At 36.1% G+C, this 18,444-nt stretch overlaps 1 protein-coding gene across 1 annotated transcript in view; it reads left to right on the forward strand.

Annotated features, from left to right (window-relative positions):
* The window catches only part of CDH12 (cadherin 12), a 335,414-nt gene extending 318,224 nt beyond the window's left edge, over window positions 1-17,190 (forward strand). The window contains exons 10-13 of the mRNA XM_085052104.1: window positions 6,940-7,061; window positions 7,712-7,829; window positions 12,118-12,369; window positions 15,924-17,190. Of these exons, the coding sequence (XP_084908230.1) occupies window positions 6,940-7,061; window positions 7,712-7,829; window positions 12,118-12,369; window positions 15,924-16,423 (992 nt within the window). The 3' untranslated portion in view covers window positions 16,424-17,190. The remainder of the gene's footprint in view (window positions 1-6,939; window positions 7,062-7,711; window positions 7,830-12,117; window positions 12,370-15,923) is intronic.
* The last annotated feature ends 1,254 nt before the right edge of the window (window positions 17,191-18,444 follow it).

Consider the following 18,444-nt stretch of genomic DNA (forward strand, 5'->3'; position numbering starts at 1 on the left):
TGTGTCTTCTCTCTGTCCAAGATTTTATGCCAAACCTCTTGTTTTCTTTTCCTGTGTGATTTGTGGTGGAATAATTTAATTTCTTGTATTTGTGTCTTCTACATTGACTTTTTTTAAAAGAAGTCCCTTCTTCCCACCTTCCAGCTTTCTTCATTGCCATCCATCTGTGTGGCATTTCTCATTCATGGTCTTGTCAAACTGTAACTCTCATAGGTATATCCCACCCTTTGAATACAAGTCTTTTGGTCACTTAGCAGTTGTGCAAAGGCCACAGATTTTTTCTGTCAACATCAACAAGCTGTAAAAGTGGATCTTGTTGTATTTCTTATTCTTTCTCTGTTGTTTACGTGTCTGAAAATGCAAGTTTCTGTAGTAAATACCATGTTTTCCTCAATGATTGCTTGGCTGAATCTTCAGAAGTTAATATATGCTACTAATTGGAATAGGGAGATTTGGGAAGCAGAGAAGATATATATTATTTCAGATTAAAAAAATAAATTATTAGCAGTAGTTATCTCAAAAAGAATGATGGCCTCACTCCTTGGAACCTGAAAATATAAAGAGAACACCAGTCAAATGAACACTTGACTTTTATCCATAGATTGGAAAAGACATACACTAACAGAGAAGACTAAACTGTCAGAAGTGATTGAGTTCATGGAGATACATGTGCATGTGTATATTCACAGAAAATCCAGCAGAACTGTAATTTGTTTCCACAGAAACTGAAAGGCAGGTAGATGCAATAAGAAGGTCTCATCATGGTCTATGTTTCACTAAAGCTTAACTATTTTGACTTAGTGATGGACAAAGGACCAAATCATAAATTTGTGATTTGTAAATTTCTTTCCTGCAGTACAGAAGCACTTTCAGTTAATTTGATTTAAATCTATTATTCCCAAGAGTAATTAAATCTGTCTAAAATCCTGAAGTTTGTCTGTGCACATATACATAACACTGTCGTATTTAAGCAAAGCTGTAGGAAGTAGTATATATTTTGAAATCCCTGATTTTATCAATTGCCTTGTTAAAAATCTGCACCTAAAACATATCTGTGCTTCATTGCAGCATACCTCAAAATGTTTATACATTGAACATTTTCTGCAGCATTAAAAACAATTGCCATATCTCCACCATGGCAGTAATTGGCAAAAATTGGGAGGATTTGAGATATAGTAACTGTGAAAACATTACGTGCAGCTGTCTGACTAGGAGCACAGAAATAAAGTCTGAGGCTTGAGGGATGACACACTGCACAAAAGAAAATAATAATGAATAGAGAGGAAAAAAATTGAAGAAAACGACTGAGGGGAAATTACTACATTTGAAGAATTATTGATACAAAATTTGCGGTCCAGTGCTGACATAGAAACTGAAAATGTCATCCCTTATCATGGAAAAAAACACAATGAGCAGTGCCTTGACACACACAGGACTATGTAAGGAAGGTGGCCCAATATTGAAATTAGCTGCATAAACTTTCTACAGGAAAGGACAGACAGTATTGTTATTGAAGTGTTTTCACTTCCTGGTGACCTTATCTCTATAAGTATATGTATATATATAAAATATAAATATATCCTTATAAAATAAGAATAAATAAGTAAACTCATAACTAGTAGCAGTCAGATTATGTTATTTAAAAACTTTATTGCTAAATTTTTGTTTTCTCACTGTAAGAGAATAGCAACAACAACCCCTCCCACACTTTTTATTCACATCCTAAAGGTCATTCTGTAAACTACCTTTTCTTGAATTGGCCAATTATAAACAAAGCCAATCAGCTTTATCCCAATCAAGTCAGAAAGAAAAATAAATTAAACTGGCTTTGCTGTCATTCCCCTAAATGTGGAAAGTGATGTGAAGGTCATCAGCAGGCTTGCATGGACTCCCTGCATGTGAATCAGAGACGATTTGTGGGGGTTCCGTCCATGGGTGCCCCACCACCCCGGAGTTCGGGGAAGGGAGAGACTGCGGGAGAGGGCGGGGCCCCGAGGGAGCGCAGGTGCTGTCAGCAGGTCGGCGAAACAAACAGGAGATGCAGTCCAGATTGTCGGTGCTCCAAGAAGGGTTTATTAAGGTAAGGGGTGAGGGGAGTTGGAGGGGTCTCGGGGCATCGACAAAATGGCCCCTCTTGTACAGTAACTTTTATAGGGGGAGGGGAAAGGGAAGGAGGAGATTTGGGGAGCAAATGGGGAAAGGGGATTTTTGAGCGACAAATTATATAACCAAAGAAATGACAATACCATAAAAAGAAAACCAACCAAATAACTGCTTAAACATGAACAAAGAAGAACATTCTGGAATCATAACCATATAGGGAACCGGGGGAGCGGGAGAGGAGTGGCTGTCACCTTGTCAAGCCTGTGTACCTTCCAACTGGCCTGGAGAGCAGGGGGTCCTGGGAGTGTACCAAGCCCAGGATCCATCCCCATCTCTCTCCCAGGGGGTTGGGGCACCCAGGTGAGCCATAGCCACCGCAACAACGATTCTTGTATTATATTACTTTTCTTAAAGACACTAAAGTCTTAAAACAGTATTATGAATTTTGAGCAATAAAGTTACCTTTCAAGCAGTGGCATAAATGGCAGTTTAGATAACTAAAGATAGCAGCAAGCATGTAAATTAGATACAGATGTACCATTTAGACTTTTCTTAGACGCTGATGTGGTTATTATTAGCATTAAAGCACCAGAAGGTGCAATTTTTAAAGAAGTTGATTTCGAAAATGACGTCAAATATATTTACCTTGTATTTATTAAAGTTACCTTTGCTGACATTGCCTATTACTGGGTAGGTGGGGGAAGCCTTGTTCAAAAGCCTGGTTGTTTGGGAATTTGTGAATGGTTTCATGTCCAGTGTCCTCGTTCTGCTTTTTGACACACACAATTATTTATATATCCATATACATACGATCACAATATTCTTCCCTAAACTCTATGCCTTGCCCCTTCATCCCTACTTATAGCATACATGGGGCAGGTTGGCAGCTTGAAGTGAGACAGAAGTTGGCTCCCTAGTAAAGAACAATTATGAAATCAGCTTTTTTCAGGCATGCTTTTGTCAAGGCACACTCGCAGCCAGGGATAATGGCATAAAAAAATCACAGTCCAGTGCTCAAAAGGTTCCTCCATGAGCTGCCTAATTACCTAGTATGGAAGTGGTTTTTCCATTTTACAAAAATGAGATAGATAAAATGCATAAGATCTTCTGCTTTCCTGTCCTCAAGACATAAGTTAAGGTTAAAAATAAAGTAATAATTCTTCCTGTACAAACCATCTTCCTAACTCACATATGTCTAGGCCCAAATTTTGAGAATGTTAAGGAAACCTCTCCTTAAATCTCAAAATGGAGTTAATCTTCTCCTGCATACCATAATTGGGATTAAGGAATCAGCAACTCTCCCCATTAGTAAGTATCTATTTTCTCAGATATCTTGGATTTTCACAAGTTCATTATTCAAAGAATTTTACTTGTTTTCTACTGCTCTAAAATCCTTGAACCATTAAGATGTTGACAAATGATGGTAATCAAGAAAAAAAGGAAGTAGGATTGTCACTGTCTTACGGACAGGAAAAATGAGGAAAGACGAAGTCAACTAATTAATTAAATTGATGAAATGAAGTTTATCAAGTTAATTAATTTTCCCATATTTTACAGGCCGAATTAAAACACAAAATCAATTTCTTAATTCCTAGGCTCATGATTTAACCAGTTAGTCTTCTCATCTGTGTAATCTGGGTTTAAAAGTCATAAGCAGATATTTTTAGTGACTCACTCACTGATACCAGCATATTTGTCAGTGTTGTGATCACAGGGTGAAAATATACTTGATTTTGAGAGATACAGCAACCAAAAACCAGAGAGAGTGGAGGTCAAGTCTGCAAAGTAGTATTTTAAAGGCAATTCTTCGTGCTTGTTCACATCGAATATTACAGGTCTTTGTAATTATATATGAATTCAAATCTGTACACAATCTTCTTGCAGTCTGTATTTATATACACAAGCAGTTAAATTGATATCAGTGCAAACCAGAAAGAAAATCATATAAACAAAATGAAAACACGAAATAGGTCCATCTTAGGCTTTGGTAATTCTGTTTTCTTTTGTGTTTGACTTTTCCAGACCATTTCTGCAAGGTAAAGTTCCACTTTGCTGAAGTACTTAGGAACAGAATATTTTAGCCTCTAATATGTCTTTCAAAGAATCACAAAAAATAAATCACAGACCACCAGTGAGAAATAAATAAATAAATATAAATATAAATATAAATATAAATATAAATATATACTCATGTTCATGTATATTTCCAGAACATGCTATGCTGTGATTTTTACGGGGGGGACAAAATGCTGAATCCTTCAGTTACTTTAAAAAATATGTCACATACTACTGTAACTGTTGCAAAAAGAAGGAAAAGTCATTTATATAAGTTACTTCACTAAAATATGACCTAAAGGATTTCTTAAAGATTACTGTCCAACAGAAGTTATCAAAACCAGCTGATAGTTTCCATGAAGAATAAATTTTGTATACATTCATTGTTTCATTGGAAAGGCATTGTGAACATACTTCTAAAAGGAAATGAACATCTATGCCTGTACTTTGGTGGTGATGCATTAATTCCTAATCTGTTTGAAAAATGTCTTCTGAACCACTGTTGCTCAGTGTTGTACCTTAAAGCAAACACATCAAAACTAGGGAAAAACCTGAGTTACTCCATGTGAGTTGATATGTTCTTTTCAATGAGTACTGCTAGTAGGGAAGTTTTAAGTTATATTTTTTCTGGCAGTAACTGTGTGAACATAACCTGTACAGGTATTTTCTGATCTCTCTATAGAGGACCTGCCTCCTACTGCATAAAATAACTTCTTAGTATATTATTGTTTCCTATTATAGAAAGGCAGAAATTCAACTGTGAACAAGTGATCTAGATTTCTTCCAGCCCTTTGGGCATCTAAAGAATCCGTGTCTAGTTCCCAGTTGATAGGCTAAACTCTGTGTTCATCTGTACTGCACAATGCCTTTCTCCACAGAGATATGGTGCAAGTAGGGATGATGCTAAATTGGAAATTAATGAGCATTCAATAAGATGTTATTATGTATGTTCTCTATTAAATATCTATATTCATAGGTTAGGACGACAAATGTTGTGTGGTCTGGGTAGTGGATTTTTGTTTTTTTCTAGATTCCAAGATGTGTTTATAACAGTCAATTTATCTATTACTTGTAAATAAGTAAAGCAAGACTCATCTTAGAGCTAGTCCTATGTAAATAGGAAATCTTTGGGGAATACCTTTGATTTTGACAGAGGTCTCCTGAAAACACTGTATTTAGTAGTTCCTAAGAATAATGAAGAAATCATGCAAATTTGTTACAATGACCACGTGAAGAGACTTTTTGAGTTAGTTTTAAACAAAAAAAAATGCCAATGATTATACAAACTGCCAAGGAAACACCTAATGCAAATAACTTGAAGGGTCCATTGAGGGCCATGAAGATGATCAGAGGGCTGGAGCACATCTCCTGTGAAGACAGGCTGAGAGAGCTTGGCTTATACAGCATGGAGAAGATAAATGAGAAGGCTCTGGGATGACCTAATTGTGGCCTTCCTGTACCTGAAGGGAACCTACAAGAAAGCTGGACTTTTGACAGCAGCACATGGTGACAGAACAAGAGGGAATGGCTTCAAACTGAAAGAGGGTAGATTTGGATTGGATATGAGGAAGAAATCCTGTACTGTGAGGATGGTGAGACACTGAAATTGGTTGCCCAGAGGAGCTGTGGATGCCACATCCCTGGAAATGTTCAAGGCCAGGTTGGATGGGGCTTTGAGCAATCCCGTCTAGTGGAAGGCATCTCAGCATGCAGCAGTGGGAGTGGGACTAGATGATGTTTAAAGTTCCTTCCCACTCAAGCCATTCTATGATTCTATGATTTATTCCTGAAGATTCAAGGCAACTTCTCTTGCACTTAAACATGGCCCCATGCTGTCATACCCATACCACCCTGATTTATAGAACAGATTTCTTGAGTAGTTAACTGTTTTTGCCACTCAAATGAAAAAGGATAAAATAATTATACTTTTGACTCACCAGCTATACTATTTTTCATTTATTTGCTACCTTGCAGGAAGTTTCAGCATAAAGTAAAAGAAAATATTGTCTGTTTTATATTGAAATAGTGTCTCTGTTTGGTCAGATGTTGTATTTGCAAGTAAACTTGTTTATAAAATGCATCTAGTGACTGATGAAGATTATCTGTAGAGGAAGGACAGTGGAAAGAAACATGATGTGCACTGTTCTTTAACATTTCTTTTGCACAAAAGTATTTGCTGCCTGCAAGCACTTTTGCAGTTAAAGAAATACCTTTTACGGCGTGGCCAAATAGTTGAATGCTAGCTGTGCATTTTTCACTGCTAATTTTAATACTGACACTGTCTGGCTTTCAGCAAGATTTTTTTCTTTCATATCTTTCTGTCTTAATTTCTCCGTCTTCTAAATTGGTATGCTCTGCTTGCCTCCTTAATATCTTGAAGATGTAAACAAAGGCTAGGCAATAAATATTGATTTTCTGCATTTGGAAATATGGAAAACAGAATTCAGTTTTAATATTGGAAGTGTTTTCCACAGGCTTAATAAAAAGTGATCTGAGAAAAGTTTGCATCTTTAATAAGAGGTACAATTTCACTTTGTTTCCATTTATGCTCTGATAAACATAATCATGCTGATTGATTCCCTAACCCATGAAGAGTAATGGATCAAAGTCTGGTGCAAATTGTTAAGAAGTTTGCTTCTGTTTTCTTCTTAGTACAAATCAGAAATAAACTGAAGTCAAGGACTTTTGGGAGTCACAGTACTGAGATCTCAAGTTTATGACAGGTTATGGAGATGGGTGATGACAACAAACATAACACTCTTCTTCTGAAATTATTTATAGGTAACCCACTATTAACCAGCAAAGTCAATGTTATAATAAATGTCCTGGATGTCAACGAGTTTCCTCCTGAAATTTCAGTTCCATATGAGACATCTGTATGTGAAAATGCCAAACCAGGACAGGTATTTCAAATTTGGAATGCTTGCTATTTTGCTTTTCTTTCCTTATTATCTATAGCAGTAGAAATTTCTGGGTTTAAAAATGGCATCATGGTCAGAATTCTTTTGCAAACAAAATAGCAAAATGTCATTGTTTGAAATATGCATTGGGATTCTGTTTGTTAACTTTTATGGTCTATTTACAGTATATGTATTTTTTTTTTAATTTTTTCTGATTATATGGGCTTGAGCCACCTTTTACTGTGCATTTAATAGTTATGAGAGGATAAATAGCAATGAGAGGAGAAAGCATCTCTTTCTTAAAGAGTTGTAAGTGTGACAGAAACAGTAGCAGATAAGGTGAAGCATAATCATTCAACTGAAAGCAATCACTAGCATTTTAATTCAAACAATAAATATTAAATACCATCAATATAGAGTAAATCTTTCTGATTTTCATCAGATATGTCAAAGCAAGGCCTTCTGAGACATCATGAGTTCTCTGGTGGTTAGAGTTTTCAGACTTCTTGCCTCCACTGTCCAGGGCATTAAGGGAATGACAGTAATCTAGCAGGATTTCACTTTCAATAGTTTCATCTGATGTTCACTTTGCACTTCTACAAAACTGCTTCTTTTAGGAGAGTGAACTGACTTCGGAATTAATCTGGTTTCAGGTGATACAGATCATCACTGCAGTAGACAAAGATTTGTCACCAGCTGGGCAAAGGTTTTCCTTCAAATTGTCATCTGAGGCTTCCAACAAACCAAATTTCACAGTCCATGACTACAGAAGTAAGTTGGTTACCCATATCTCTGTTTCAGAGCAGCAGACTGTGGTTACAATGACAAATATGTTTACTTTGAATTACAGTTGTGTCTACAGACCTAACTTTTTTTATTTGACTTTTCTAATTGCTAAACTCTCTGGGACCTATATTAATATAAATTCAGGTCTTGCACCTTTTCTTATTTTTAGGGGCAGGAATTGTCAGAACACCAAAGGCTGAGATTTCCCAACAGGCCTTCAAAAACACTGCTACCTGTTTTATTTTCTTCCTTTTATCATTCAGTATCTCAGGAAGAATCCATATGCCAATGCAGGTATACCTTTAAACAAGGCACTATTGCTGTCTTGTTTAAATACTATGACTTTGCTAACCATTTTCAAAGTACCCAGATATTGTGCTTTCTTGAGGATGCGTAGTCCTGCAGAACCGTTAGTTTTAAATATGGACAGTGCTGCTGAAGTACAACACCCTTAATAGATTGGAGATTTATACAATGACATTACTGATTTTTCTTCCACTTTTTTTCATAACTGAATATTTTTTTTTCCCCTTATTAACTTGAACTCTTTTGTTAGATGGCAAAGAACAAACCGAGACAAAAAAAATTGATCTTTTTTTCCACTGTAAGCATCTTCAAGGATGTAGTCTTTTAAACAGACACAGTTAAAACATAATAAATCATGGTAAATTTTTTACACTAACTACTTAATTCAAATAAGAAAAAAGAAAGTATTTCTGCTATTAGATGTAAATAACTGTGATAAGATTTTAATATAAAAGGATTTATATTACACTTCAAAGAAAGAACACCTAAAGCCATCCAGCAAACTTCAAAAACACTCTACTGTGCAGATTATAAGTATCATTATTAAAAAAGCATATAATTATTAATTATTAAAACTTAATGATTGCATAGATTGCTGTTTTCAATTTAAAATTGAGATTACACCAATTGCGATATGTTCCTTTCTTGAAAATTAAGTATTCCAAGGCCTTAAATTGCTAGAAATTAATAATAAACCAATTGAAATAAAATTGCAAAAACCATTTTTTAGGCTTTAAAAATATGTATTTAAATTATGCATATGGCCCACATTACTTTTGAAGCCATGTACTATTGACATTGCTATGCAATAGAAAATTAAAGCCAACAAAATAAGATAACAGCTATTAATCCTGAAAAAAGTTCAGGAAGAAATAAATTTGAAAAAACAAACTGTGCTTATTTTCTCTTTATGCATGGCTCTCCTGTGAAGCTGATACAATGAAAATGGTTGATTCCTAAACTTACTAGTGACTTTTATCTTTGTGTGTTACAGATGGTTAAAAAGATTGAATACATGAGCAAAGAATTTCACTTAACGATTTGCAAACAGAGTATATATTGAGAACATTCATAGTATTGCAGACATGAATAATAGTATCTTATGAAACCAAAACTATGTAGATTTAAAGCATTTTGTCAGAGGGCATTCAAACAGTTTTCTTGAGACACAGCTCAATGAATATGAAGGACAAGCTTACAATGGATTCAAGTTCCTTTTCTTCTGTTCTTGGAAGAATACGACATTACTCATCTCTGGAACATATATCAAGGCCCATATGGGAAGTATCTTCACAATTACATAGTCTTAGAACATGAATACTATGTATTTCTAAAGACCTTTGTGGTTTTGTTTTTTTTTAAGATTTCTTTAAAGTAAGACCTTTAATTTCTTTTTTTCTCATGTTTCCTAAAATATCCTTTAACTTCACCAAGGTGTTTTTTTTCAAAGTAATTCAAATTTTTGCTTTAAATAGAAGGTCTTCTTAGGTAATTTTAACAGATTTAATTAATCAAAAGAATCTTTAAACTTAGTAAGTCTATACAGTAATTATAGCTTTTGTAAAGTGTGCTTAGCATATGAGTTTGGTGAGGAAATTGTTCAAATATTATTAGAGGATTCAATTTCCCTGTTTAAACCAGTAATGTTGACACTGACATGACTTTGGATCTCAGTGATCTGTTAATGAAGTTTCACTACTGTATAAAAAAAAAGTGCAATATTCTGATAAAAAGCAGAAAACACCAAGATACACACTCTTAAAAGCATTTCTTAATACTTAGATAAAAACAAAAAAAGAAGAAAGAAGTATGCTATTTATAACAATATAAAGAAAAAAAAAATAATGAAAACCTTTCTTCATTATCAATGATTTACAGGGCTATTAGGAAAAAATCTGTCCAAACAGAAACCCTGTTTTGCAATATCTTCTGCCTTTTGTTTGCCACAAAGGTGGAGGAAGGTCTGCACAGTTTAGAGGTATAATAACACAACCTTATTTTTGTTACAGAAACCTTTTAAATACAAGTACTATTTTCTTTTTAATTAGCAATTATATTAGTAACAAGCAGGTACTTTGTGAAAGGAATTTTTCCTAAATTTTGAGGATACGGTCTTGTTCACTGTGCTACAGTTAATGCTTTTAGAAGTAAAGATGGCATTTAACATTTTTAAATACATCAAGAAGCCCTAATCCCAGTGTTATTCTATACAACTAAAAATCATGGGTGGTCTAATACTTCAGCAGGTATAGCAGCAGGTGCACCCAAGAGAATCCAGGCCCATACTTCAGAATATAACTTAATGAGAACTGGAGCATGACAGAAGCTCAAGAATGTCTTTCAGCAGTGCTGAGACCAATCCACCATGTTAATATAAGTGATGCCCTGGCAGAGCTGGAGTGCTCCCAAAGGGACTGCACATCTCCCTTTCTGCTTTGCTGGCCTCACTGCTCTCTGGAGAGCAGCTTCCATGGGAAGAACACTCCATTTCTCATGTAAGAGACAGAATTTCCTTTTCTCACACATATCCTATAAATTAATTTATTGCCTACAGACTTAAGCACCAGAAGCTATCTCAGCTTCTCCAGACTCTTCTGTGTAGAGTTCAAACACCTGCCTGTGTTCATATTCTCAAAAGAACTTGGAACAATTGCAAGGGGTCATAAAAGAGCAATTAAAAGTGTTCAAAATCAAGGAGTTAAGAGGTTGAACTGATTGATTCTTCTCAAAGGAGGATGGGAAGTCATTTAGTTACATTGTAAGCTATTAAAGTGATCTTCAGTTTTGCAATTGGAAGAAAAAAGTAAAAGAATATAAATAATTCTAATAATAGAAATATGGAAAATATAATAGAAATAAGATTAAACTGAATGTCTTCAAATTAATTCTTACACTTTTTATATAGTGCAGGTGATTAATCACAGAGAAAAAGAAAAAGCTGAAGATGGAACCTGGTTTGATTCAAATTATTTTGAGGTGTTTTTCCTTTTCAAAACTAAGTGTAACTGAACTTGATCTATCCATGCTTGAGTTTGATAAAAAGGAGCTGCCTGAAGTATTTTTTAGTCATGAGCCTTATCAATGATGCCTGATGATAACATACTTAATTTGGGATATTTAGGATTTCTTCTTATTGTCCTTAATCAGAGCTCCATTTGAGTGTGAAATTCAGAGCCCTTAATGCAAGGAATGAAAGCCATCCTGTGTCATACCCTAAAAAATATAATAATGAATATGGCTGAGATGCAAAAATGGTAACTGTTGCAGGTTATCTTCATTTAGATCTGTCATCTCATTAGTTCCCTGCTAAATTAATTTTGGTTTTGCTTTTAATGTAATTCTTTTAATTTTTACATCATTTCTTCACTACTTTGTTTGATTCAGGAAAAGCAGCAGTAACTGAATATCTTCTGGGAAGAAATGGCAAATTCTAGAAGTGGACTAATTGATAGAAACTATACTGATTTTCAAGTACTCAGTTCATTTCTCTAGTTATTTTTAATGGGGCAGGAATGCCAAAGTGATTACATATTACCCAGATATATTACTTTGAATTTTAAGGCAATTACTTAATTGATGGAGATATGATTCTAAATCCATATACAGTCAAGATCCTTTGGACCACAGGTTTGGAATGGAAAGAGACAAAGGAAAAAGAAAAACTGCAAAGTCTTCTGAATCATACTTGTAATGTTTTGTTTGTTTTTCTTTTAATTATTATCTTATTTGAAATTTCAGCTGTTAGCAGGTTTACAAGGAATGGAATATTGTTTATGACTCTGCAAAAAAGAACTGTACCAGTCAGAATACAATACATTCTGTAATGACAAAGCAAGGTGATTACATAATGCACGTCATGCACCAAGTTTCATATCTGCAATACCAGCCTGTTTCTAAAGGTGATACAAGCTACAATATGAAATGAAGTGCACAATAAAAATCTGCTAATGACTGCAATGTTTTACAGACAACACAGCTGGGATTGAAACCAGGAGGAATGGCTACAGCAGAAGGCAGCAAGAGCTGTATTTTCTTCCAATAGTAATAGAAGACAGCAGTTACCCTGTCCAGAGCAGCACAAACACTTTGACTATCCGTGTTTGCAGATGTGATTCGGATGGCACCATCCAGTCCTGCAATGTGGAAGCAATCTTCTTACCAGTCGGCCTCAGCACCGGAGCTCTGATTGCAATCTTGTTGTGTATTGTTATCCTTCTAGGTTAGTTCTCATGAAGCCCTGCAAAATGCATTACTCTGCTTAATTGTTAGCTTAGCCTGGTGTTTAACAGAAGCCATTGAATATGTGTGGCAGTTTAGGTCTTGAAAAATATCACAAAGTGCAGACCATGACCACAAATCTGCTAATCCATGCAATATTTCTTATTTCATGAAGAGAACTAGTTTTCAGTGGAACCCAAATCATATTTTTTTCTCTCAAATGGTTTTAAATATCTGTAATGAAAGATTAAATTTTTATATTATTAAGAAGGTAGAGAAGTTGTACAATAACAGCAGTAAAGACATACTAAGAGCCTTTATTTAATTCCTCATGCCCACTTGAGCAAAAGGATAATGAAGAAATGGAAGAGGAGAAAATAATGTGATGTAGACTGTTACTGGCCATATCCATAAAAAGCTTCACAGGAAGATTTTTTATTTCAGGCAGGCATGGATTTCATAAGATGACATCGTTACATGTTCTACCTTATATTTAAACACTGTCTTATTTACAGCCTGTTCAAAGCAGTCAATACTCATGTGCCTCTTACTTGCAATATAACCCTAATCAACTGCTAATTAAATAAAATCCACCTTATAGCTTACAGAGGCACAATGTGGGCTGCAGAAGTCACACTGAGATTTACAGATGCCGGCCTATGCCTCTTCTTGATACTAGTTGGCTTCCTAGATCCCATGATAGGTCTAATGCATATCCAGAAATAGCTCCTGACACAGAATGTAACATATGGATACCTCCTTGCATTTGGATGATGCCGTGGCTTAGCACTTAAATAAATTACTGGAGGTTCAGGGTTACACAAATACATTCAGAGTAGCAGTGGGTAAAAGTCAGAATTTCTGCTGCATGTCAAAAAATTATGTTGTGAGAAAAATGTTTTTTCAAATCAAAACAAGAATGATAAATGGTCACACTTGTCATGGAGTAGCAGTTAAAATCACAAATACACTCGTTCTGAAGAATTTACAAAAACCAAAAAATCAACTAAATAAAACAACTTAGGTCAGTTTTTTTGAAGCCAGAAGAATGTTGTCTCCTTTGCCACAATTCCTGTTAGAGCAGGATTGATACCTCACAATTTGTCTGGGCAACATAATCCACTGCTTGACATCCTGGTAATAAAGAAGCTTTCTTTTCTTACATTTTAATGGAATTTACTGCATTTCAATTTGTGCCCATTGCCTCTGTGACAGGACACCACTTAGAAAATCCTGGCCCCATCTTTACTTCCATCCATCAGATATTCATTCACATTGATAAGATCCTCCTGAGCCTTCTCTTCTCCAGATTGAACAGACCTGGCTCTCTTGGCGTCTCCTTGTATGGCAGATGCTCCAATGCCTTAATCATCTTTGTGGCTCTACATTGGACTCACTCCAAGAAGTCCATGTCTGTCTTGTAATGAGGAGCCCAGAACTGGACCCAGAACTTAAGTGTGCACAATCAGAGCTGAGCAGAAGGCACTGGTCATCTCACTAGACCTGCCAACAATGTTTCTCCTAACGCAGTCCCAAATTCTGTTGATCTTCTTTGACACAAGGGCACACTGATGGCTCATGGTGAACTTGTTGTCCACAGGACTGCAAGGCCTTGTCTATCAAGCTGCTGTCTGGTCAGTTGGCCAATGGAACCTACAGTATGCAGTTATTCCTCTCCATGTGTGGAACTTGGAATTTCTGTTTGTTGAAAATCACAGAGCTCCTTTTGGCCCACTCCCTCAGCCTGGTGAGATCCCTTTGAATGGTGGCACAATTGCTCCTATTTATTGCCTGCAAACTTGCTGAGGGTGTATTGAGTCCCATGATCCAGGCTACTTATGGAACTATTAAAAAAAAGTAGTTCCAGTATCAAATCCTGGGGTACTTTACTAGTGACTGGCCTCCATCTGGACTTTGAGAAGTTGATCACAACTTCTACAGTCTGGCAGTTTGGCAGCTTTGCAATCCACCTCATCATCTGCTTGTATAGTTCACACTTGCTCAGGTTTTCTGAGAACATTGTTATGAAAGATAACATCAAAAGTGTTTTGCAAAAGTTAGGATAAAATTAACACACTTTTCTCCCTTCATCCACCAGACACCTCATTGTAGAAGGCTATCAAGTGTGTTAAGAACAATTTCACTTTCATAAATCCATGTCTACCAGTCTTACCCTGTCTTAGGTTCCAGAATTATTTTCTGCATCACTTTCCTCAGAATCAAGGTGAGGCTGGCTGGTAGTTCTCTAGCTCATTCTTCTTGCCCTGCTTGATGATAGGAGTGACATTTGCTTCAGTCCTCAGAAACCTCTCCCAGTCCCCATGACTTTTCAAAAATGATCACAAGTAGCCTCACGATGATCTCAGCCCCCTACTTTATCACTGATGTGTGGATCTCATCAGGTCCTATGTACTTGTGTGCCCAGTCTGTTTAAGTATTCCCTGACCTGATCCTCTTCCACCGAGGATAAGTCTTTCTTGTTCCAGACTTACCCTCTTGTCTCAGAGACCTGGAAAAATTGAAGGACAACTTTACCAAAAAGGACAGAGGCAAAGAAGCTGCTGACACTTTTTCATGCCATTTGGCAACAGCTCCCCTGCCCCATTCAGCAGTGGGCTCACCTTTACTCTATCATTCTACCTTTTTTTTTTTTTTCTGTCTTACTGTACAATCCCTTCTTGCTGCCCTTCACGTCCCTCATAAGACAGTACCACACCAGCTTTGTCTTTCCTAACTGCATTCCTGCATGTTCAGACTGTCACTGAATATTCCTCCTGGCTCACCTGTCTGTGTTTTCAGCTCTTAGAAGCCTCTTTTTTATCCCTGAGTTTAGTCAAGAGCTTCTTATTCATCAATGCAGGCCTCCTGCTGTTTTTACTTGATTTCCTGCTCCTCAGGTTGGACCGCTGTTGAGTTTGAAAGAGGTGATACTTGAAAATCAACCAGCCCTCCTGGACCCCTCTTCTCTCCAGAACCTTATAACACGTGATTTTTTTGAAGCAGATCCCTGAAGAGGCCAAAGTGTACTGTAAAAAAGCTAAAGCAGAGTTATTTTTTTGTATTTAAAAAAAATCCAAATTTAATATTATTAAAATTATTTATTATTCAAAATTCCATTTTTCCGCTTTTTAATACCCTGTGGCTTGGTTTTGGGGTTTTTTTTTTGGTTTTTTTTTTTATTCTCGTCTTCAATGTGTAAATTTAAGGCTCTTTTCTCTATTTTTCTATGGAAGATATTTAAAAAAAAAATCCACATCTGTCTCTGTGAACTAAAAAGCTGAAGTCCTGTTCAATTCTATTTGTTTGCAAAGCAGGCAGTAGGAAAATTATTTGATACTTTCTCCAGCAGTACAGCAAGCACTTAGGAAAGTTTGACTCATATGTCAAACAGCAAATGATTTTTTATTTGCTAGAGCACTGCTAAGTACTGCTCTTATCTAAGGACAAAAGTCCCTTTGATTGCTTGTGATTTTCAAAGAAAGATCTAATGATATGTCATCAGAGCACTAAATTATTTCTGTGCATGTCTTTAACTTCACTTGTCTCTCATTTCAGTCATTGTGGTACTGTACGTAGCACTACGGAGGCAGAAGAAAAAGGACACCCTGATGACCTCTAAAGAAGACATCAGAGATAATGTTATCCATTATGATGATGAAGGAGGTGGAGAAGAGGACACCCAGGCTTTTGACATAGGTGCCCTGAGGAATCCCAAAGTGATTGAAGATAACAAAATACGCAGGGACATAAAACCAGACACCTTGCGTTTTCCGCGCCACAGACCACCAGCCGAAGATAACACAGACATAAGAGATTTCATTAATCAAAGGCTGAAGGAAAATGATGTAGATCCATCTGCACCCCCTTATGACTCTTTGGCAACGTATGCTTATGAAGGAAATGGATCTGTTGCAGAGTCTCTCAGCTCTATAGACTCCCTTACTACAGAGGCAGATGAGGATTATGACTATCTGAGTGACTGGGGACCTCGCTTTAAGATCTTGGCAGACATGTTTGGAGAAGAAGAAAGTTATAACCCTGACAAAGTCACTTAAGAATGACTACAAAAGTGAAATAAAAAGAAAAGCAAACCAACAACCAATTTAAAAGATAAACCTAAGCTTTATATAGGACAAAATTCCTTTGATTATAAAAGACAGCAATTGTTTCCAGCAAGTTACATTTATCATATCGTCAATTTTGGTTTGATTTGCAAAAGAATGATGAATCCTGTAATATACACAGGTTTTTGTTGTTGTTATTTTGTTACTCTGGAATTACACTGAGACAAGCTCAGGCCTACAAGGTGCAGTTTACTGACCTGACATAGAAAGAAGGTAGCTTTCTGGCATCACGGTGGAAGAGTGGTAGCTTTTTCGTAATTCCACTAAAGTGCCTATTGAAACTTTTATCATTTAAGTGGTAAAATGTCTGCTGTGATGGTGTTACAAAACTGAATGCTAAATCAGACACGAACTTTAAGACAAGAAGCAATAGCAACATGCTGACTTCTTTTAGAAAAAAAGGGAAATCACTTCCTGGAGTATATCTAATGACTAGAACTGCGGGGGAGGAGGGGAGTGTGTACATTGTGTTTGGGGGTTATGTTTTTTGTCTTTTTTTAAAGAAAACAGTAAGTCAAGACATCATATTTCTTCTTCCAAAGTTTCACTGAAAATTTAAATTTAAAATGCTATTGCTCACTCTGAAGATGTAAAGCCCAAATTAAAAAGGAAAAGTTCTTTGCATACATCAATGAATATTTAAAATGTTCGTACAAATATTACATTTTTCGAAAATAATAAAAAGATGAAAGCAGCTATTCCTTTATGTGAAGGAAATTTCCCTTGGCTCTCCCTCTTCTTTTGAAATGATACTATTATTGGAATGTAAAAGTGGAGAGGGTTTTTAAAGACTATTATTGTATTTTTAGTACCAAGACACCTTTTCCCTTGCAAGTATCAGTAAAGAAGTACATGTAAAGAACTCTGCACCACTTTTCTTTGCAATTAGATTGTTACTCTGTAGGCACCATGCACATATATATTAGAAATATAGATATTTTTCCACTGATTGTCTGCTACAGTTCAGCATATCACTGTATTTCACTGCCACACCCACAGGAAACATTTTAGTAAACCTTTTGAGTTTGGAGACTTTATTAATTTTGTTCTTGACAAAATTTAAACAGAGGCAGAATAAAAGTATAAACCAGCATGTTTGTCCACTCTTTATGTACATACCCATGCCTGAATATAACTGGGCAGATGACAGAAGTTCAGATATGCAGAAGGCATCATTCCTTGGGAGATCTCTTCCAAAACTGTTTTATGGGACTTTTTCTGATGATCTAAGGCACAGACATTTCATAAGACAATGGTTTATGTCCCCCGAAGTGCATACATTCTTATATTCTCCTTCCAAAGTCTCTGCAGTGCTATACAACCTGCTTGAGCTCTACTCATGATTAATGGCACTGCCAAGGTCAACCTGAGTCTTTCTTGAGCCAGAAGTTTTTTATTCACCTCAGGTCTATAGCTTACTTTTTGTTTAGCTAAAGAATTAATAACTACCAGATATACTTAGCTCACAAGTCTGATATTAACGTGCACAAGTTTCCCTTTACTCTCTTGGGGAAATGTAAAGATATTTCAACATTATAGAAATTAATCTCACAATGAGACTTTGAAAGGTGCATATTTGGAATGAGTTTGGGATCATTCAGTACAATTGGGCTGGGGTGCACAAAAAGCATGATTGACATAGGCTCTACCAGCAGTGTGCTGAGGAAGGGACACAGCATATAGCAATAAGGAAGTTTTGTGGTTTCTACTGTTATCAGGAAACGCATCCTGTGTTCCCTGACAGACAGACTAAACCAATAAATCTCTCTCCTCACAGGACAGGGAAGCAGATGAAGTGATGGAGCCCATTTGACAGCACAGAAATTTTCCTGTGGAAGATTCTGTTTTAAATTTTCACACATCTTGACAGTATATCAAAACCAACTTGAGACTGCAATGTGGGCCTAAAACAGAGCATTGGGGAATAAAGGAAATACTTATATTTTCTACTA

The sequence above is a fragment of the Lichenostomus cassidix genome, chromosome 2, assembly GCF_008360975.1.
Source record: "Lichenostomus cassidix isolate B80296 chromosome 2, HeHo_3.0, whole genome shotgun sequence".
Lineage (NCBI taxonomy): Eukaryota > Metazoa > Chordata > Aves > Passeriformes > Meliphagidae > Lichenostomus > Lichenostomus cassidix.